This window comes from Orbicella franksi, chromosome 4 (genome assembly GCF_964199315.1).
Source record: "Orbicella franksi chromosome 4, jaOrbFran1.1, whole genome shotgun sequence".
Classification (NCBI taxonomy): Eukaryota; Metazoa; Cnidaria; class Anthozoa; order Scleractinia; family Merulinidae; genus Orbicella; species Orbicella franksi.
The window spans coordinates 2,183,031-2,198,948 of record NC_138148.1 but is presented as its reverse complement, the minus strand read 5'-3'; the positions used below and the strand labels follow the sequence as shown (position 1 = coordinate 2,198,948).

General features: G+C 41.5%; 1 protein-coding gene and 1 long non-coding RNA gene across 3 annotated transcripts in view; both read left to right on the top strand.

Annotated features, from left to right (window-relative positions):
• Positions 1 to 10,194, top strand: part of LOC145485856 (usherin-like) — a 37,679-nt gene extending 27,485 nt beyond the window's left edge. Inside the window, exons 31-37 of one of the 2 annotated variants that reach the window (XM_081464504.1) lie at positions 228 to 4,783; positions 5,350 to 5,549; positions 6,186 to 6,365; positions 6,508 to 6,594; positions 7,228 to 7,493; positions 7,930 to 8,115; positions 9,011 to 10,194. In XM_081464504.1, the coding sequence (XP_081320630.1) occupies positions 228 to 4,783; positions 5,350 to 5,549; positions 6,186 to 6,365; positions 6,508 to 6,594; positions 7,228 to 7,493; positions 7,930 to 8,115; positions 9,011 to 9,097 (5,562 nt within the window). In that variant the 3' untranslated portion in view covers positions 9,098 to 10,194. Of the gene's footprint in view, positions 1 to 227; positions 4,784 to 5,349; positions 5,550 to 6,185; positions 6,381 to 6,507; positions 6,595 to 7,227; positions 7,494 to 7,929; positions 8,116 to 9,010 lie in introns of both variants that reach the window. The other variant, XM_081464503.1, reaches the window with a different exon arrangement.
• Positions 10,195 to 13,458: 3,264 nt separating this feature from the next.
• On the top strand, positions 13,459 to 15,108 carry LOC145485379 (uncharacterized). The gene is made up of 2 exons (XR_014049196.1): positions 13,459 to 14,237; positions 14,635 to 15,108. It is a non-coding gene; the product is annotated as an uncharacterized LOC145485379 (long non-coding RNA).
• The last annotated feature ends 810 nt before the right edge of the window (positions 15,109 to 15,918 follow it).

The following is a 15,918-nucleotide window of genomic DNA, read 5'->3' as shown; positions in this document are numbered from 1 at the left end:
GTGTTTCGTTCATCTAGTTGAGAAAGCGAAGGGCAAATTTATACCAGAACTAATTATTGACAACTTTTAAGACTGCTTTCTCACTAGACGCTAATGCTGGATAAGCTTATAATGCAGCTTTGAACAACCAGGCCCTGCCGTTCTTAAGAAAAGCTATTTGAAATTACTAAATCTCAGTTTTCTTGTTTTGTATTAACACAGGATGTCTTTAATCCTCCCATTTTCAGGTGTTTAATTATAGCAGCGCAGCCGATAAGACCTCGTCCAATCACAAATGCTGTGGCAAAAGTCGAGTGTCCAGTGGTTTATCCTGCTGCAACGAGCGCGGTTATGACCCTAGTTACCAGACCTGCGCGGACAAGTCAAGCAACGGAACCCAACATTGTGGAATGGGTACTATTTGTAACAAGACTGACGCAAACGTGGCAATGTGTGACCGCTGTGATTTTGACAACACGACGCTGAACTGCGGTTTTGTAGCTGGTTATTATGCGCCTACTCCATCGACTGTTGTGCCGCAAATTTGCGCAACAGATTACGAAGAAATTCTCAAAAACCAATACAATTCGAATCTTCGAGAGTACAATGACACCAATCTAACGCCGCACACAGTTTATGAGTATTACCTTGTTGCCATAAACACCGAAGGCAACGTGTCTAGTCCAGAAGCGCAGAACAGAACGCTTATGGGTCGCCCTGAAGGTCTTCAAGCACCGGTAGCTGTACCGATATCCTCCACGGAAATAAGAGTAACTTGGAGTAAACCTTCCAAGCCCAACGGAATAATCCAGGAATACAGGCTCACGCGAATTAACGGTCAAACTGCACAGCGCCGAGTGGTATATAACGGTCTCAATATGACTTTTACTGACCGTGGACTCGAGCCCTTTACTGGCTATCGTTACATCATCGAGGCTTGCACAACGCACTGCTCATCAGCGGAAATGACATCACTGATCTACACAGACCAGGCTGCACCTGGTTATGTGAACCCGGCCATTTTAGTTTCGGTGAACTTCAGTGCGATAAACGTGTCGTGGGTGGAGCCCCCCAAGCCTAATGGGCAAATCATTCGTTACAATATAAGCCGTGTCATAAACAGCACTTTCAAGATTCAGTTGAACCCCAATGACAAAGGTTTGAGTATGAGTCTTGTGATTGGTGGACTGACGCCCTACACCAACTATACTTTCGAAGTTGTCGCGTGCACGCGCGTGGGTTGTACAGCAAGTCCGCTGGCCTCTACACTGACATTGCAGGCGCCTCCTGAAGGCGTGAACCCTCCGAATCTGACCGTAACAGGCGCGAGAGAAATTGAAGCCATGTGGGTCGAGCCAGATGTTCTGAATGGTGTTATTGTGAAATACTCGCTTTACCGAGGAAATCTTCTTGTGTATAATGGAACGGATGCCTGCTATAAGAACAAGGACGGTAAAGATACGTGTATATTTCAAGACAAAGGCAATGGTCTTCAGCCAGTAACGACCTACAGTTACTCAGTGGGCGCCACCACCGGTGGGGGTACCACTAACAGCAGTGTCACCACTGCCACCACCCCTGAGAGTTCTCCAGAGGCCATTCCTAAGCCTATTCTGACCGTGGAGGGTGCTGATAGTATTTTGGCAGAATGGAGCGAGCCTGGTCAAACCAATGGCAACATTACAAGTTATTCTGTGATCGTCAATGGAACTGAGCATAACGTTGGTCTTAATATGACGAAAGTAATCAAAGGATTGAGTCCCTTCACTGTGTATTCCGTTCGCGTCAAAGCCTGCACTGCTAAAGGCTGCGGACTCGGAGACCGGGAGTACGCGACAACTGACGAGGCCCCGCCAATAGGACAAGGAGAGCCAACGTTAGTTTCCCAGGAATGGAATGTCGTTCAGATATCTTGGTCGCCGCCAAGTTCTCCTAATGGAATCATCACTAGTTATGAAGTCTACCGGAAGGTAGGAGCTGGTGCGCCCCTTTTGGTTTGTTTCACTTCCAAGCTGACCTGCCTGAACACTGGACTCCTGGGATACACGGAATATTCTTACAAAGTGAGAGCTAGGAATAGCGCTGGATTTGTAGACGGGCCCTGGAAAAATGTGCGCACCCCTGAAGGACCCCCTCAGGGTATTAATCCGCCATCTCTGAATGTTGTCAACTCTACTGCTGTAAACGTGTCTTGGACAGCACCATCTCAGCCCAACGGTGTCGTCACGCACTATGAAGTGCGTTACCGCGAAGAACTGCAAGTTCCCGACAACAATAACATCACTGTCGCAGCACGAGTGACAAGCAACATCTTTGCTGTGACTGTAGACGGGTTGAAACCTCATACAGACTATCAGTTTTTGATCGCTGCCATCAACAGCCGACGTGAGGGTACAAGTGCTTGGGCGGCAGCAAAAACCAAGCAAGCTCCTCCAGCAGACATTCGTCCACTGCAAGCTGACAAAGCAGCAGATGGAAAGAGCATACGTCTGTTCTGGGATGAGCCGGGAAACCCTAATGGCATCATCACACACTACAAACTGTATAAAGATAGCCTGCAATTGTATCGCGGCGCTGTGCGCGAGTACACGGTCACAAAACTGGTTCCTTTCACCGCGTACGAGTTTCAGCTAGAAGCTTGTACAGTTGCAGGCTGCACTCGGGGCTCAGTGCAGATCATTTTCTCCGCAGAGGTGGACCCACAGGGTCAATCCCCGCCCACTAGTGGATTTGTAAATGCAACTGTTGTGCAGATCAGTTGGAAGCCACCAGCCGTTCCAAATGGCGTCATAACCCGTTACGAGGTATACAGGACAGTCACGCCAGTTCAGAAGCGAAGAAAGCGCGCTGTCACGCCATCTTCTGGCTCGCTGATACATACCACAAATGACACAAACAAGACGAATTTCGTGTACACAGACACCGGACTAAAGCCTTACACTCAGTACGGCTACATTGTGCGGGCGGTCAACAACGGAGGTTTTGCCGACAGTGACTTGTTAACTGTCACAACAGACCAAGCCGCTCCCACTTTCATCGACGCGCCGCTTGTCACGGTTATCGACGCCTACTCTGTGAACGTGACATGGAGAGAACCATCAGAACCTAACGGCGTGATCCAGTTTTACTTCGTGTACAGGAACGAGTCGATAAAATACGAAGGAAATGGGAATAAGATGAGTTTCGTGGACCAAGGTTTAGACGCTTATACCGTGTACAGTTACACTATAAAGGCGTGTACGTCAGGCGTGCTATGTACACTGAGCTCTCCAACAAGCCGTCGAACAGCCCAGGCGGCTCCCTCAGGTGTGCGCCCCCCTGGTCTGGAAGCTGTTAGCCCAGTGGCTATCAGGGCATCCTGGGGGGTGCCTGACAAGCCCAATGGAATCATCACCAGGTACCAACTGTACGAGGTCGGTAACAACTCTCCGCTTTATACCGGACTGGACGTGTCGTTGACGATCAGCAGCAAAGAACCTTACACGAAATATTCCTTTTACATCGTAGCTTGCACAAGCGCGGGATGTACGCAGAGTGCAGCCGCTGAAGTGCGCACCAAGGAGGCCCCTCCCACGGGTCTTGATGCTCCAAGAGCCACTGTCGGTGGCTCTTCGTTAGTACGAGTGGAATGGAACTCCCCACGGAAACCTAATGGCTTAATCCTGTACTACCTACTTACACGTAACGGCTCTCAGATTTACAATGGCACTGATATGCGATTCGATGATCACACTGTGGCGTCATACACCATATATGCGTATGTCGTGACAGCCGTTAACTCGGTGGACCGCGTGACCAGTCCTCCAGGCTTCAGCCCTCCGACAAATCCTGGTGTACCTGATAACGTTAGCGCTCCTACTCTTGAGGTGCTAAGTGCGACGTCAATGAAAGTGTCATGGGCAGTTCCCGGGATACCAAATGGTGTTATTTCCAAGTACGAAGTGCGGTATAATTTCAAAGGAGCGCAAGGGAACGCGCAAGTCAAGGATGCTGGTGTTTCGAAGGAGACAACCCTCATTGACCTACTGCCTTACACGCTCTATGAAGTCAGAATACACGCTTGTACAATCCAAGGATGTAGCACAGGCGAGGCACAATCTGCCCGTACCTTCGAGGCTCCACCAGAAGGTCAGAACCCCCCGGATTTCCCGAGGTTGGATATCGGTGCTAGGAGGGTGTTGGTCTTGTGGAGGGAACCGCTAAAACCGAATGGATTCATGCTGTTTTACAGATTGTATCGGCGCGGAGCATCCCTATATGGAAATCAGGCGATTGTTTACGGTCCAGAAATGTCTGTTGTGAACGTAACAAATGGTTCAGCGTTAGCGTACAACGACACAGACGTGAAACCGTACTACAAGTACGAATATCGCGTGATTGCGGGAAACAGCGCAGGGGAGACTGCGAGTGACTGGTCAGTGGTTCAAACATTAAGCGCGCCACCAGAGCAGCTAAAAGCGCCACACGTAAACAAAACCTATCCTAACAGTTTCGACGTGTTCATTCTTGAACCTGGGACACCTAATGGTGAAATAAGAAATTACATATTAGAAGTGTCTGGACGAAATGTATCTGAAGGCCTGTTGACCATTCGTGAAGTGTCTGGACTTGAGCCATTTACAGAGTATGTTTTACGTGTACACGTGTGTACGGACGGAGGCTGTGCTGTGGGACCGAGCTTGACCCGCAGGACTTCAGTGGGTGTTCCCACCGGGTTCCCTGCCCCTTCCCCGGTCGAGATAAACGCTACTTCAGTAACACTTGAATGGGACGAGCCAAGCCAACCCAATGGAATCATTCAAAGGTGGGTTTATATCAGTTCAGTGAGGAGTGTTGCCTTTTTCCTTTAATTCTGACATGCAGTCTAAACATTCAAGGGTAAAAATGTGATCACAGTTGCACTTTAAGAAAGTTAAAACGTTTCATTTAGTGAGGAGTTCTAAATAGATATCAAAAAAGATTCCTTCTTAGTATTGTAAACCACGATTTCATCTTAACTTTACCGAAAGAAATTTGACCAGTATTTTGCAATACGTTTCAGTGTTATCAAATTTTGACCACGCTTGCCTAATCCAACTCAATCTTCTTACAATCTATTATGTATATACAGAAGTCTCTTTCGATTAAAGAACCAATTTGACAGCCATAGAAGAAAATGAAATTGCATGACCTATCTTCGCAAATATTGGATAGACGATTATGCAAGTGGCCCTTTCATGAAGCGGAAACCGGCAGAGTGAAGTAGACCAAGGGTAAATCGATCTCGATCCCAGGTTTTTTCCCTGAAATTTGGAAGCGAGGAAAAATCCCTAGGAAGGAGCTGGAAGTGTAAACTGTCTTTATCAACCTGAACAATATTTTTCTTTTCAGATATGAAGTGCTGTATCATAAATCTTGTGATGAAGTCTGTCCCTCTGCAATGCCAGTGAACGTTAGCAATGCTGGCCTTTCACGGCGTTATACTATCCGGGATTTGTCGCCTTATACCATATACAGCTTCAAGATACGGGTTTATAACACCTTAACTTTCGGTTTGTCAGGTGAACAGCTCGTGGTGACTGAAGCAACAAGTAAGGAGATTTTGTTGTAGATGTTTTATTTAAAAAAACAAAGAATTGTGTAATATATTGCTCATGCAAGCTCCAATCTATTGCCTAGTGGTGCCCCGATTTTGTGCCCTATACACACCTTTCCCCCTCCCCCTCCGCCCCCCCCCCCCCCCCAAAATAAAAGAAAACACTGAGGTCTCGTAGCATTAGTAACGGTCCCGGAGACCTCGTTCCTCCATGTTGCTGACCAGTTGAATAGGTGACTATTAGCACTGGATTGATGTGAAACTTGACTGATTAACATAAACACTGGCTTTGAACAGTGACACTCGCACTCAGTCTCCACTCGTTCTCCGATCTAAATGTCCCTTTGCGATCACCCCGATTTCCTTCTTTTAGTCTTCTCAGGAATTTAATTATCCATTTACATCTAAACTTTCTCCCAAAACTTCGGAAAAACGATAAAAACATTGCATTTTGTGGACGACCGACAGTCACTACACTCTAATGGCTGATAGTATACGAGTAGCTCAGCCAATCAGATTGCACATTTGCATTAGTATACTAGTAGAATTCTACTAGACAGAGTTAGATTATTAAACTTGATATAGAGGATTATCTCGCCACATGCCTAGACCGAGTCTTGATTTGTTCCAGATCCCGAAATAACAGGACAGAAACCACAAGTGAACGTGACAGGGCTTCGCGTGGCTGTGGACTGGAGCAAGTGCTTTAAATTAAACGGTCCACTGGACAGTTACGTACTGTTAGAAAATGGATTATTTATTTACGAAGGACTACAAAACAAGCGGGACCTGGGGACTAGGAACTTAGGAGGTGAGAGCAGTTGGAGTAAGCCCCATTAGATCTCTCCTTGCAGTTTCTACTTACTGACTGTTCAAACTCGATTGTTTGTATGCAAAGTTGTCTTTGCCCTTAAGATTTTCGTTCCATTGAAGCCCTTGTGTTTATTTTGCAGAATACACTTACAAAGCTCAAGCCACTACATTAGTCGACGGCCGAAAAGTCACTGTTACAGCACCATTGAGTGATTCAGTAAGATTAAGTGAGTGCTCTCTGGTTTTATTTTCTCGCTCATGCAGTAGAATTTTGAGTTCACCTAAGTATTGCATGTCGACGTATTTGGGAGGCTTTTAAGTGTTAAGGGCCTTGATGAATGACAAGGTAGTCTAGCGGGCTAACACTTTAGTTACCGGGGGGTACCCCGGGAGGCTCTGCTCGAAAGGGGTACCTTTTTCGGCCTTCAGGTATACAAAAGGGTGGGGACTTCACAAAGTGGAGGTATATGAAAAAGTAGGCAAATCTCTCATGTAGTTATTTAAAAGGGCCTTTAATTAAAACGTTCCGAACAGACGCAACTTGTGGCTGTATCCTTCAGTTTATTAAGCACTACATGATTAACTTCATTTCAAGGGTTTAGAAAAGGGATGCAATGTTTTTAAGTAGGTATACAAACGGGGTAGCTTGTCAAAATGGTATTCAAAAGGGAAAGGGGCTGGACTTCGGAACGGTGCCTCCCCGTACAAAACTTTGTAGAGTACCCCCTCGGGCTCAAGTTACCGCTTCTCATCACTCAACTCCGAGGGAAATGGCGCTGGACAGTAGATCCATATATCTCACTTAGGTCATGTGACCAAGTATATTTTATACACAATTAACACTTCACAACTATTCTCAGTTGAAGGTATCCCACCAGGAACTCCAGCTCCCCGAACAGCCTCTGAGGAGTGGTACCGGAGCGTGTGGTTCATAGCTGTCATGGCGTTGATAGCCATCATCATCTTGTTCGTGTTTTTGGCCTGTTGTCTCTACAGGTCCAGTGGAAGTAGGACAGTGTATGTACGTGATAGGGAACCTTTGCCTCCTCGCACTAAAATCGGGTCCAGACCTCCATCCATGTCGAGTCTCTACACGTCCAGTGACAGAAAGAACGGAAGCATGATTGTAAGTCCTGGTTTGTGTTTCACTTGGGGGGTGGGGTCATCGACGCAAACATACGTCTTTCTTTTGCACGCTAAATTAGACCTTCAAACGCGAGAGAAAACACAAACAACATCTCACTGATGGCGTAGCTGTACAGACAACTCCTATTGGTTGTTAATTGCGCGCCAAAATTTAATTGAAAATTGAGTAACAAGCAATCACAGAGATGCAGATCTCTGTTGAGTGCGTCATCAGTATGGAATTTTTTCGGGTCCAGTCTCAAACTTCTCTCGATCGTGGAAAGAATTGAGCATGCGTAGAGAGACGTCTGTTTACTCAAGCCAAACGTTCTGTTGATAATTTACAAAAAATACGAGTAATACGCTCTGTTATTTTGGGAAATATAGTTGGCTAGTTGCAGGCTAGCAAACTAACTTTCTGTAACATTGTTCACTAGGATATGCATTCGATGCAGAATCCTTATCACAGCAGTACCACAGCTTTGTATGACAGCACGGAGCGACTGCACAAGGCAGCTGATCAATATGGTTTCTATAATGGTAGTCTTCACAAGGCTCCACTGGATGACACTCAAGATTGGGATGGTTTCATGAAGAGCCACAGTAACAGAGATTCAGGATTGGTAGGTTTCTTCTCGTACCCAGACCAGTACTCGTAGTTTTCAATGTTCTCCAGTTTTATTATTGCCATCTCTGTGTTATTCATCAGTCTAAGTTGACTTTTAGTTTGACGCTTTATTCGTTTAAAAGAAGTTGTGGACTGTTACGTCCCATTTAAACAAGGGAATTGACAGTCCAAGTAATACCAATCCTCTGACGATTCCTTACGATGAAAATTTTGAGTCATTTCTCTGGCTTCCAAAAAATAAAAATGATTCAAGTATGCGGTTTGTCGACCGTTCTGGTTTCAGCTAAATTCCGATGAGGAATTTCCTTTAGTCGTGGCAGCTCAAAAAAAAACAAAAGTGGCCTGCAGTAGATCGTTGCGTGAGGAACTTTTTTGTAAAGATGTTAGCAGTGGAAGTAACTCCTCTCTAGTATTTTTTTCCCTGCGAGTTAGGGGAGTTCAGTCACAGTAGTAAACCGACGTTATCAACGGTACAATAACGTCAAAATTAACAAAAACACGACGGCGGAATATATGTCAACAGTAACATAATGTAAGTCACTTAATTTTTGCATCAATTTATGTTCGCGACACTTATTGCTCGCGTCACTTCAATTTTGCGATTTTTTTCAAATCGCGAAATTCACGAAATTAACGTGTCGCGAAAATTTTCTGTAATAAGGCAGTTCACTAATATAGAAAACACCAAAGAGATAATAATAAACCATAAAGGAACAAGGATGGTTAAGGATGGAGAAGATTGAAACAGATTACAAACGACGAACTTGAAAACATTTAGGTTAAACTTTTCGAGATGTGCAATCTGTGACGTAGCTCTTATAAATTTATTCATTATTAAAGTGTTGGTGTAGTTTAATCTGATCGCTTTTCTATTTTTGTTTTCTTTAAAGTATGATGACGAGAGCCCAGACAGTGAACAGAGTACGCCGTATCATAGCTTTAAGAGGGAGCAGCCCTTCAAGGACACACATCTTTAGTCCATCAAATTGCAAAAATATGTAACCTTTTAAATGACATATTGTATGAATATTATTGATGAATAATGTTTGAAGTGTAGGTACTATATTTTGCTTTGTCACAACCAAGGAGTGTTATTTTGCATTTTACATTTGCTGACGACGAATAATTGTAAGTAGCTTTCTTTAGTATCTAAACAATTACAGAGAAAAGTTGACTTTTTTAAAAAGCAAGTAGTTTTCTGCTAAATTTGTGTAATTTACTTGAAGCATTGTAGGTACTTCTTTACTATGTAATACTTGCGATTTCCTTGTTTTTGAAACCGCATTTTTTAAATAGCCACAGTGCTCTGGCAGCACTTTTAGCGTTTAATGGTCTTTGATCACTGCTGCGTTCAATAAAATTCCACTGCACGTGAAGACCGTGCATAGCTAACAATTATTTTCCCTCGTGTCCACATAAAGAGAAGAGCCTTCGACAAATCAACTTCTTGTTTTGTATTTATTGGTCTTCTTGGTCCTGATAGGATTCTCGACAAATTATAAGAATATAATTCGTTTCCTGGGGGCATTTCAGCTATGGTGTTTTTAAAGCTCTGCCTTTGTTCTCAATGGGCCATCACTCATAATGAACGTGATTTGATTTTGCTTGAGTGACCGTACGCCCATGACGGTTGAGGACAAATATCGTTTAACGCATTGTGTGAATTTCTACAGTTTAAGGCTAGCTTTGACTTTTTTTCAAATTGCGATTTTGCTGTAAATGTGTAAACTATTGTAAAAATGGCTATAACAACTGGATTGTTCATATTAAATTACGTTTCTGACAAAACAACCTTTTGTCTTTTTGTTTGCTACTGTCTGATTGTTCCTTAATTAAGGTACATTGTACGATAACATTGTCACTGACATAATTCTAATTTCTTTCGGCCCCAGCAAAATCTCACCTAGTCCTTTCCTTTTACAGACACCTTCGTCTTGTTTATGCGACTGTTTAGATTAATTAACGAAATTGCCACATGAATCGATTCTGAGGACCTTAATTGCCACATGAATCCACTCTGAGATGACCGTTTGAAATTGAAGGGCTTCCATTCCGACTTGAAATTGTTATCTTGGGTTAACAAGGATTTCTTCACTGAAGTTTAACAATTAGGTTATTGTAAGGACCTCTGAGTTCAGCCAGGGCTACACTGTAAAGACCCAACAAGGTCTACAAGACTTCGGAGAAAGTAAACCTTGTTTCAAAGTTGAAGTCACCAACGTAAATAAAAACGTCAGGAAACGAATTAACGGCCTTGTTATTTGAAGCCAAAGTAATCTGGATTGTGGTGTAAGCTACACCTGTCTGATCGTGAGCTCATCTTATAGTCTTCCAGTAAACGATTAGAGTAAACCGAATTAGCAAGCCTCATGAAACAAGGCATGCATGAATTCAGTTACGTTGATGAGCGCAGTTAATCCTAATAGTTTGACTCAAAGAAAAAAGTTAAATGCTGCGTTGCTACCCTAAACTATAAACACAATTTTATTTAACGGCAGTTAGAAGGAGAAAGGCATTTGCTGAGTACACCTGAAGAAACACCTCTCAATCGACACGAACGATTACATACCGCAAAGATGAAAGTGTTCATAGCAAGCTTGCGATTTTTCAAAGCTTCGCATTCTAACCCTTCCCTCGACTGAATTGAGTAACAGCACTGATTACCTGTTCAGGGACTTCGTCAAGTCATAGTTAATAGAGAGGACTGGTTATGAATCCCGGCAAACATCAAAGGAACAAACAAAGATGCCAATATTTATGTTGGAAGGTCCACGACGGTGCACAATCTTTTGTTTTGCGTTCATACACTATGCATGAATTACATAACCAAAACGTTTCTGTTGGTTAGTTCCTCAGTACGGAGTAAACAACTATTGTGTTTGTGCACGGTCAAGGCAAAAAAACCGAACAAAAACATACAACAAAGAACTTTGTCGGGTTTCATAATGGTCAAGTTCTTAAATCATTGTCTGCAGTAATGGCGTTGTATAATTTCTTCTCAGGGGGCTATATGTCAAGCGTACCTTTAAACAATAGTGCAAACAATAATGGCACCTGTTTGTCTTCAGTGAATTCTCTCCACTCATCCAAGCAAAATTGCTTTGGAGCTTTGAGAAAATACAATATTGTACAGAGGAGCTCAGTTTTGCAGTGTCCGGTAAGGTAAACTAAACTTCCATTGGTTCACACGACCATGCCAACAGGAAAGTTCAAGTGTATATTTTTATTGCTCAAGAACGAAAGTCACCTCACCCAACTGTAAATGAATAACAAACAATACTAAAGAAAAGGTACCGCACAGCAAGCGCTTTGTTCATCGACTCGAATAAATGCACTAATCAGAGAGTGACATAGTTGTATATTCATGGCGTATTCTAGGCTGAGGCAACCGTAGAAATTTGACTTCGCAGTTTGCTCGATTATTCTAGTGCTTTTAAACTACATGAAGAAGCCTTTGTAATCGGTTTGTTCGGCCCAGACAATATATCTGATTGAAACTGCAGAGAGCAGTAATCAGACGTTTTCTAGGCTAATTAAAAGTCATCACAAAGGAAAACAAAGTTAGCCAGCCAGGGTTCTTCGAACAAGCAAACTGGTGGATATAATTTAAACTGAAAATCTGATAAAATCTGAAGATCTGAAAATCGCCTGTCCCTTGATGGACACAAACGCCCATACCCTATTATCAACAAGCAACACCTTTGTGCCTTATATCTTTGTGCGTTATAATTGCTCAACATATCATCAGGCTCATAACAAAGACCAATGTGATACCCATTCATTGAAAAAAGTACAATGGTTGGCATTTGAAACGATAATACAATAAAGCTTTTATGAACTGGTACCACGACAATCAAGAACTATTTGTACATATTTCCGAAGTATTGGCCTGCATAACTTGGCAAACCGTTTTGAATAGTGATGTCAATGTAAAATTCTAGTAATTTGTAGAACATCAGTACACAGTGATTTATGCAAACTAAGATCAGTTGTCTTTTACTTTCCTATTGTTTCTTTCATTGCCTCTGTCTGAGGGATTTGTCCCTTCATTCGACCTAGACATCTACTCAGTGGTATGTACAAGTTTATACAGTGCTGCAGAACAAATCTGTTTTTCCCGTTGCCAAGGTAAAACGCCTTCCAAACTAAAATGTGGCATTCCAATTTGGAACAATTCCGAAGGGTACTGGTATTTGATGCCGAAAAAGTTTGTGTTTCCGAAAGGTTTTGGCTTATTGGAAGAAGAAAAAGGAATTGTTCAGTTGAGTCCGCCAGGGACAATACATCCAATTTCACCAAAATGTACAATTTAATGTAAAAAAGATCGTGCACCCATCGCGCTTTCCTTTTTTGAGAGATTCAGATTTACTGATCTCCCGGCCCACAACTTATCAGAATAAAACGGTCATCTATCTATGATTCTAAAAGGATTCAGAATTTCGGATCCCCCAAGACTTTAATAGATTCAAAAAACTGATCCCCAGTCCACAACCCGTCAGAGCAAAACAGTCATCTACTTATAATTCTAAATGCATTCAGAATTTCTGATCCCCATCACTTCACGGGACAAAAACGGCTATCTGTTCATGGTTCTAAAAGTATTGCGAATTTCTGATCCCCTCCCCCACCAAATCTGCTAACATGATAGAAAGAGCTGTCGATTTATAATTCTACAACAATTCAGAATTTCTGATCCCACATGACTTAAAGGGCTTCAAAAATTCTGATCCCCCAGTGCATAACTTATCAGAACAAAACGGTCATCTACCTATAATTCTTAAAAGGATTCAGAATTTCTGATCCCCCTTATCAGGTGACAGGACAGAAATAGCCGTCTATTTATAATTCACAAGAAATTAACTAGATGTCTGATAGCTAAAAAGTGGATAGTAACTTTAAACACATTACAGACAAAATGGATCACAGAGCAAAGGGCATCAGAAAAGTACACAAATGAAATATTCACAGATAGGTCATTATTTATAACGATTTAAAACCACGCCAAAGGATCGAGACAAAAATTGCAGTTTCATGGCGGACAGTGAAAGGTTTTATTTTCAATTAAAAAAGATATGAATTTAGGCTCCAGAATTACAAGCTGTTATTTTAAGTTCACATCAAAGATAACAAGAATTTTAATCAGGACTCAGCTGCCGTCTGAGCCACCTCCGTTTTCTGCTTTAATGTGTTCGTTTCGGATTGACGGCCGCTATTCTTGCCTTTTTTTTTTTTCCCTCTGCTCTACAATGAAGCAATTGAAGCTAAATATTTTTATAAATAGCGATAGAATTAACATTGGTTTTCATTAATCAATTGATCGAGAGTGTATTCTTTTGTAAAGAATAAAGAGCAGTATGTAGGCAATGCGGTAGTGAAGTGTATCGAGCGTGATCTGTAGCTTCAAATCAATTCAGTGTAAACTTTAAGTTACCTCTTCAAAAAGCACACTAACAAGCTATTATGCGAGCATTTCATACATAGGAAATGCGTGTGAACAATTTCCTCGTTACGGGTGCTAATAAAATCAGGAGAACAAACGTTTTTCTTGTGTTTCAGTGATCGCGAAATAAATATAACAACGAAATTTCTTCAGCCACAACATTGATTTCGATTCAAAGATTGAGCAGCTAACTTTAATGTTGAGCAACAATTATGATATACTTACTTTTCTGCGACTTGCCTTTCTTTCACCGAAGCAATCAAGATACTCATTTGAACTTGGACAAATCATTCCATGTTTCTTGCTGCTATTGACAATGTTGGATTCGAAATTGCGCGCAAATAACCGACTCCTTTGGAAAGGGAGTCTGCTGGTCAAAAGTATTCATTTATCAGATTCACCGAAGGATTATGGGATCGAACGGAAACACCAAAATGGCGGGCAAAGATCGTGCTGAATGTTGTTAGGATTCGACAACAAAGCTCTCTGTTATTTTATAGCCTTGCTCTACGTTGGAAAGCAGTCACAAATTGTTTACAGATGTCCGTTGTTATTCCAGTTGAGTCAAATCCCAGTAAAGGTGGAAAAGTACGAAGTTTCGTCGGCAAAACAGTGTGGCAATCAAACTATTTGCCAGCAGGTTTACAGAAAGCTTATGGTCCCTGCAGCTTTCCAAGGTAAACTGATTTTCTTGCATAATTTGTGAAGGTTCTTGAAATACTGGAAACGTTCTGGCCGGTTAAACTGATCGTGGAAGATTACAGAAGATGCAGATGCTTTAACACACTGTTAAGTCTTGTTGATTTCGTGAATGCAAATGTTCATTTCCCAAAGGAGTTATGAAAGCAACTGTATTCAACACAACAATATACGAACAATTTCGCGTTGGGAAAATCATTCATTGTAAAAGTACAATAAGTGCAATAAATGTGAGCTCTCTCATGTAGTTTGCATATACTTCATATAGCTAGTGTATATCTTGTCTAGGATCAAGAGGGCATACATGTATTTATTATACAACAACTAAAACACAAGATATCAAAAAGCAACATCCTTCACCTTTTTGATTTTCAGGTTGATGGTGGTGCTCTTGAGGTTATGTTAGATGTGCATATTACATTATCAAGACCCTTTGTTTGCCACTTATTACTTGAGTTGCAAAAGACTGATGTTATTTTCATTAGGGTGGTTGAAGTTCTCTTTAATTGGGCAGTATTTCAAAGGTTTTTTTATAATTTGGCATTTCGTTATGCAAATAGGGATTATTTAGAACAGCAGATATAATTCACAGCTAGGTTACAGAAAATTACTCTTAACCACTTCCAGAAATTTGTACATAAGGCTTACCATAATTTGAAAAACACATGATTCATGGATAAAATTAATTGAAAAAAATACTTTCATGAAGAAATTAATGTAATTGAAATTTGAAATTCGTTTCAAGAATATTTTGTGCTTTTCCTGTCACGAATCTGTTTACATTTCATGAAAATTTACTGAAGAATGTAAACATTTACTAGACTCCAATTTAAGTAGCTGAGAAGTGTTTCAAACAGGATTTTTGAAAGATATATGTTAAATTTAAGTAAGTCTTGTGTTAAATCGCAACATAATGGAAACTCATTTCCAGCCAGATTTTGTCCTCCTTTTGCATCTGGATGTGCCTGGTTTTTGGAATTAAATTTTAATGTACAACTGTAGCAGGTTTAAATAAAACTACGAGATATTTATACATTTTCCTATGTAAATACAGAGATTTCACTTAGGTTTAGGATTTGAAGAGCAGGTATCAAAGTTCAATATAAAATGAGTAATGAAGAGTTTTCAATAGTTAGCTATATTTTCACCACCTGTGACTAAGAAAGCTTTTGGCTAGGTTAATATTAAAGTGCTACGTGTACATGAGTGATGGATAATTTTTAGATTGGCTGCTATCTTTTTACTCTCTCTGGCTTTTGGGTAGGTTATCACAGTGCGATATGAATGATGGGTAGTTTTCAGATAGGCTATCTTTTCACTAACTACAGCAGAGGTAGGTTTCAGATAGGATAGTGTTTTATTGTTCAATATAAGGACTAGTCTTCAGATAGCCTAGTTTTTGGCTTACTACAGTAGTGGTGGTTTTTGGATAGACAAGGTAGTGGATAGCTAGGCCATCTAAGTATCTGTTGAATATCTATACAGGAAGCTAGTTTTTAGCTGGTCTATCTATTTCCTAACTATGTGATGAATAGATATTAGTTAACTTTAAGCCATGTCAAAGATAGCTATCCTCTATCTACAAAACCTCTTGGATAGAAAAAAGATAGAGATTTTCATCTGTCAACCAGGAATGAGATAGTTGTAAGTAGCATGAAG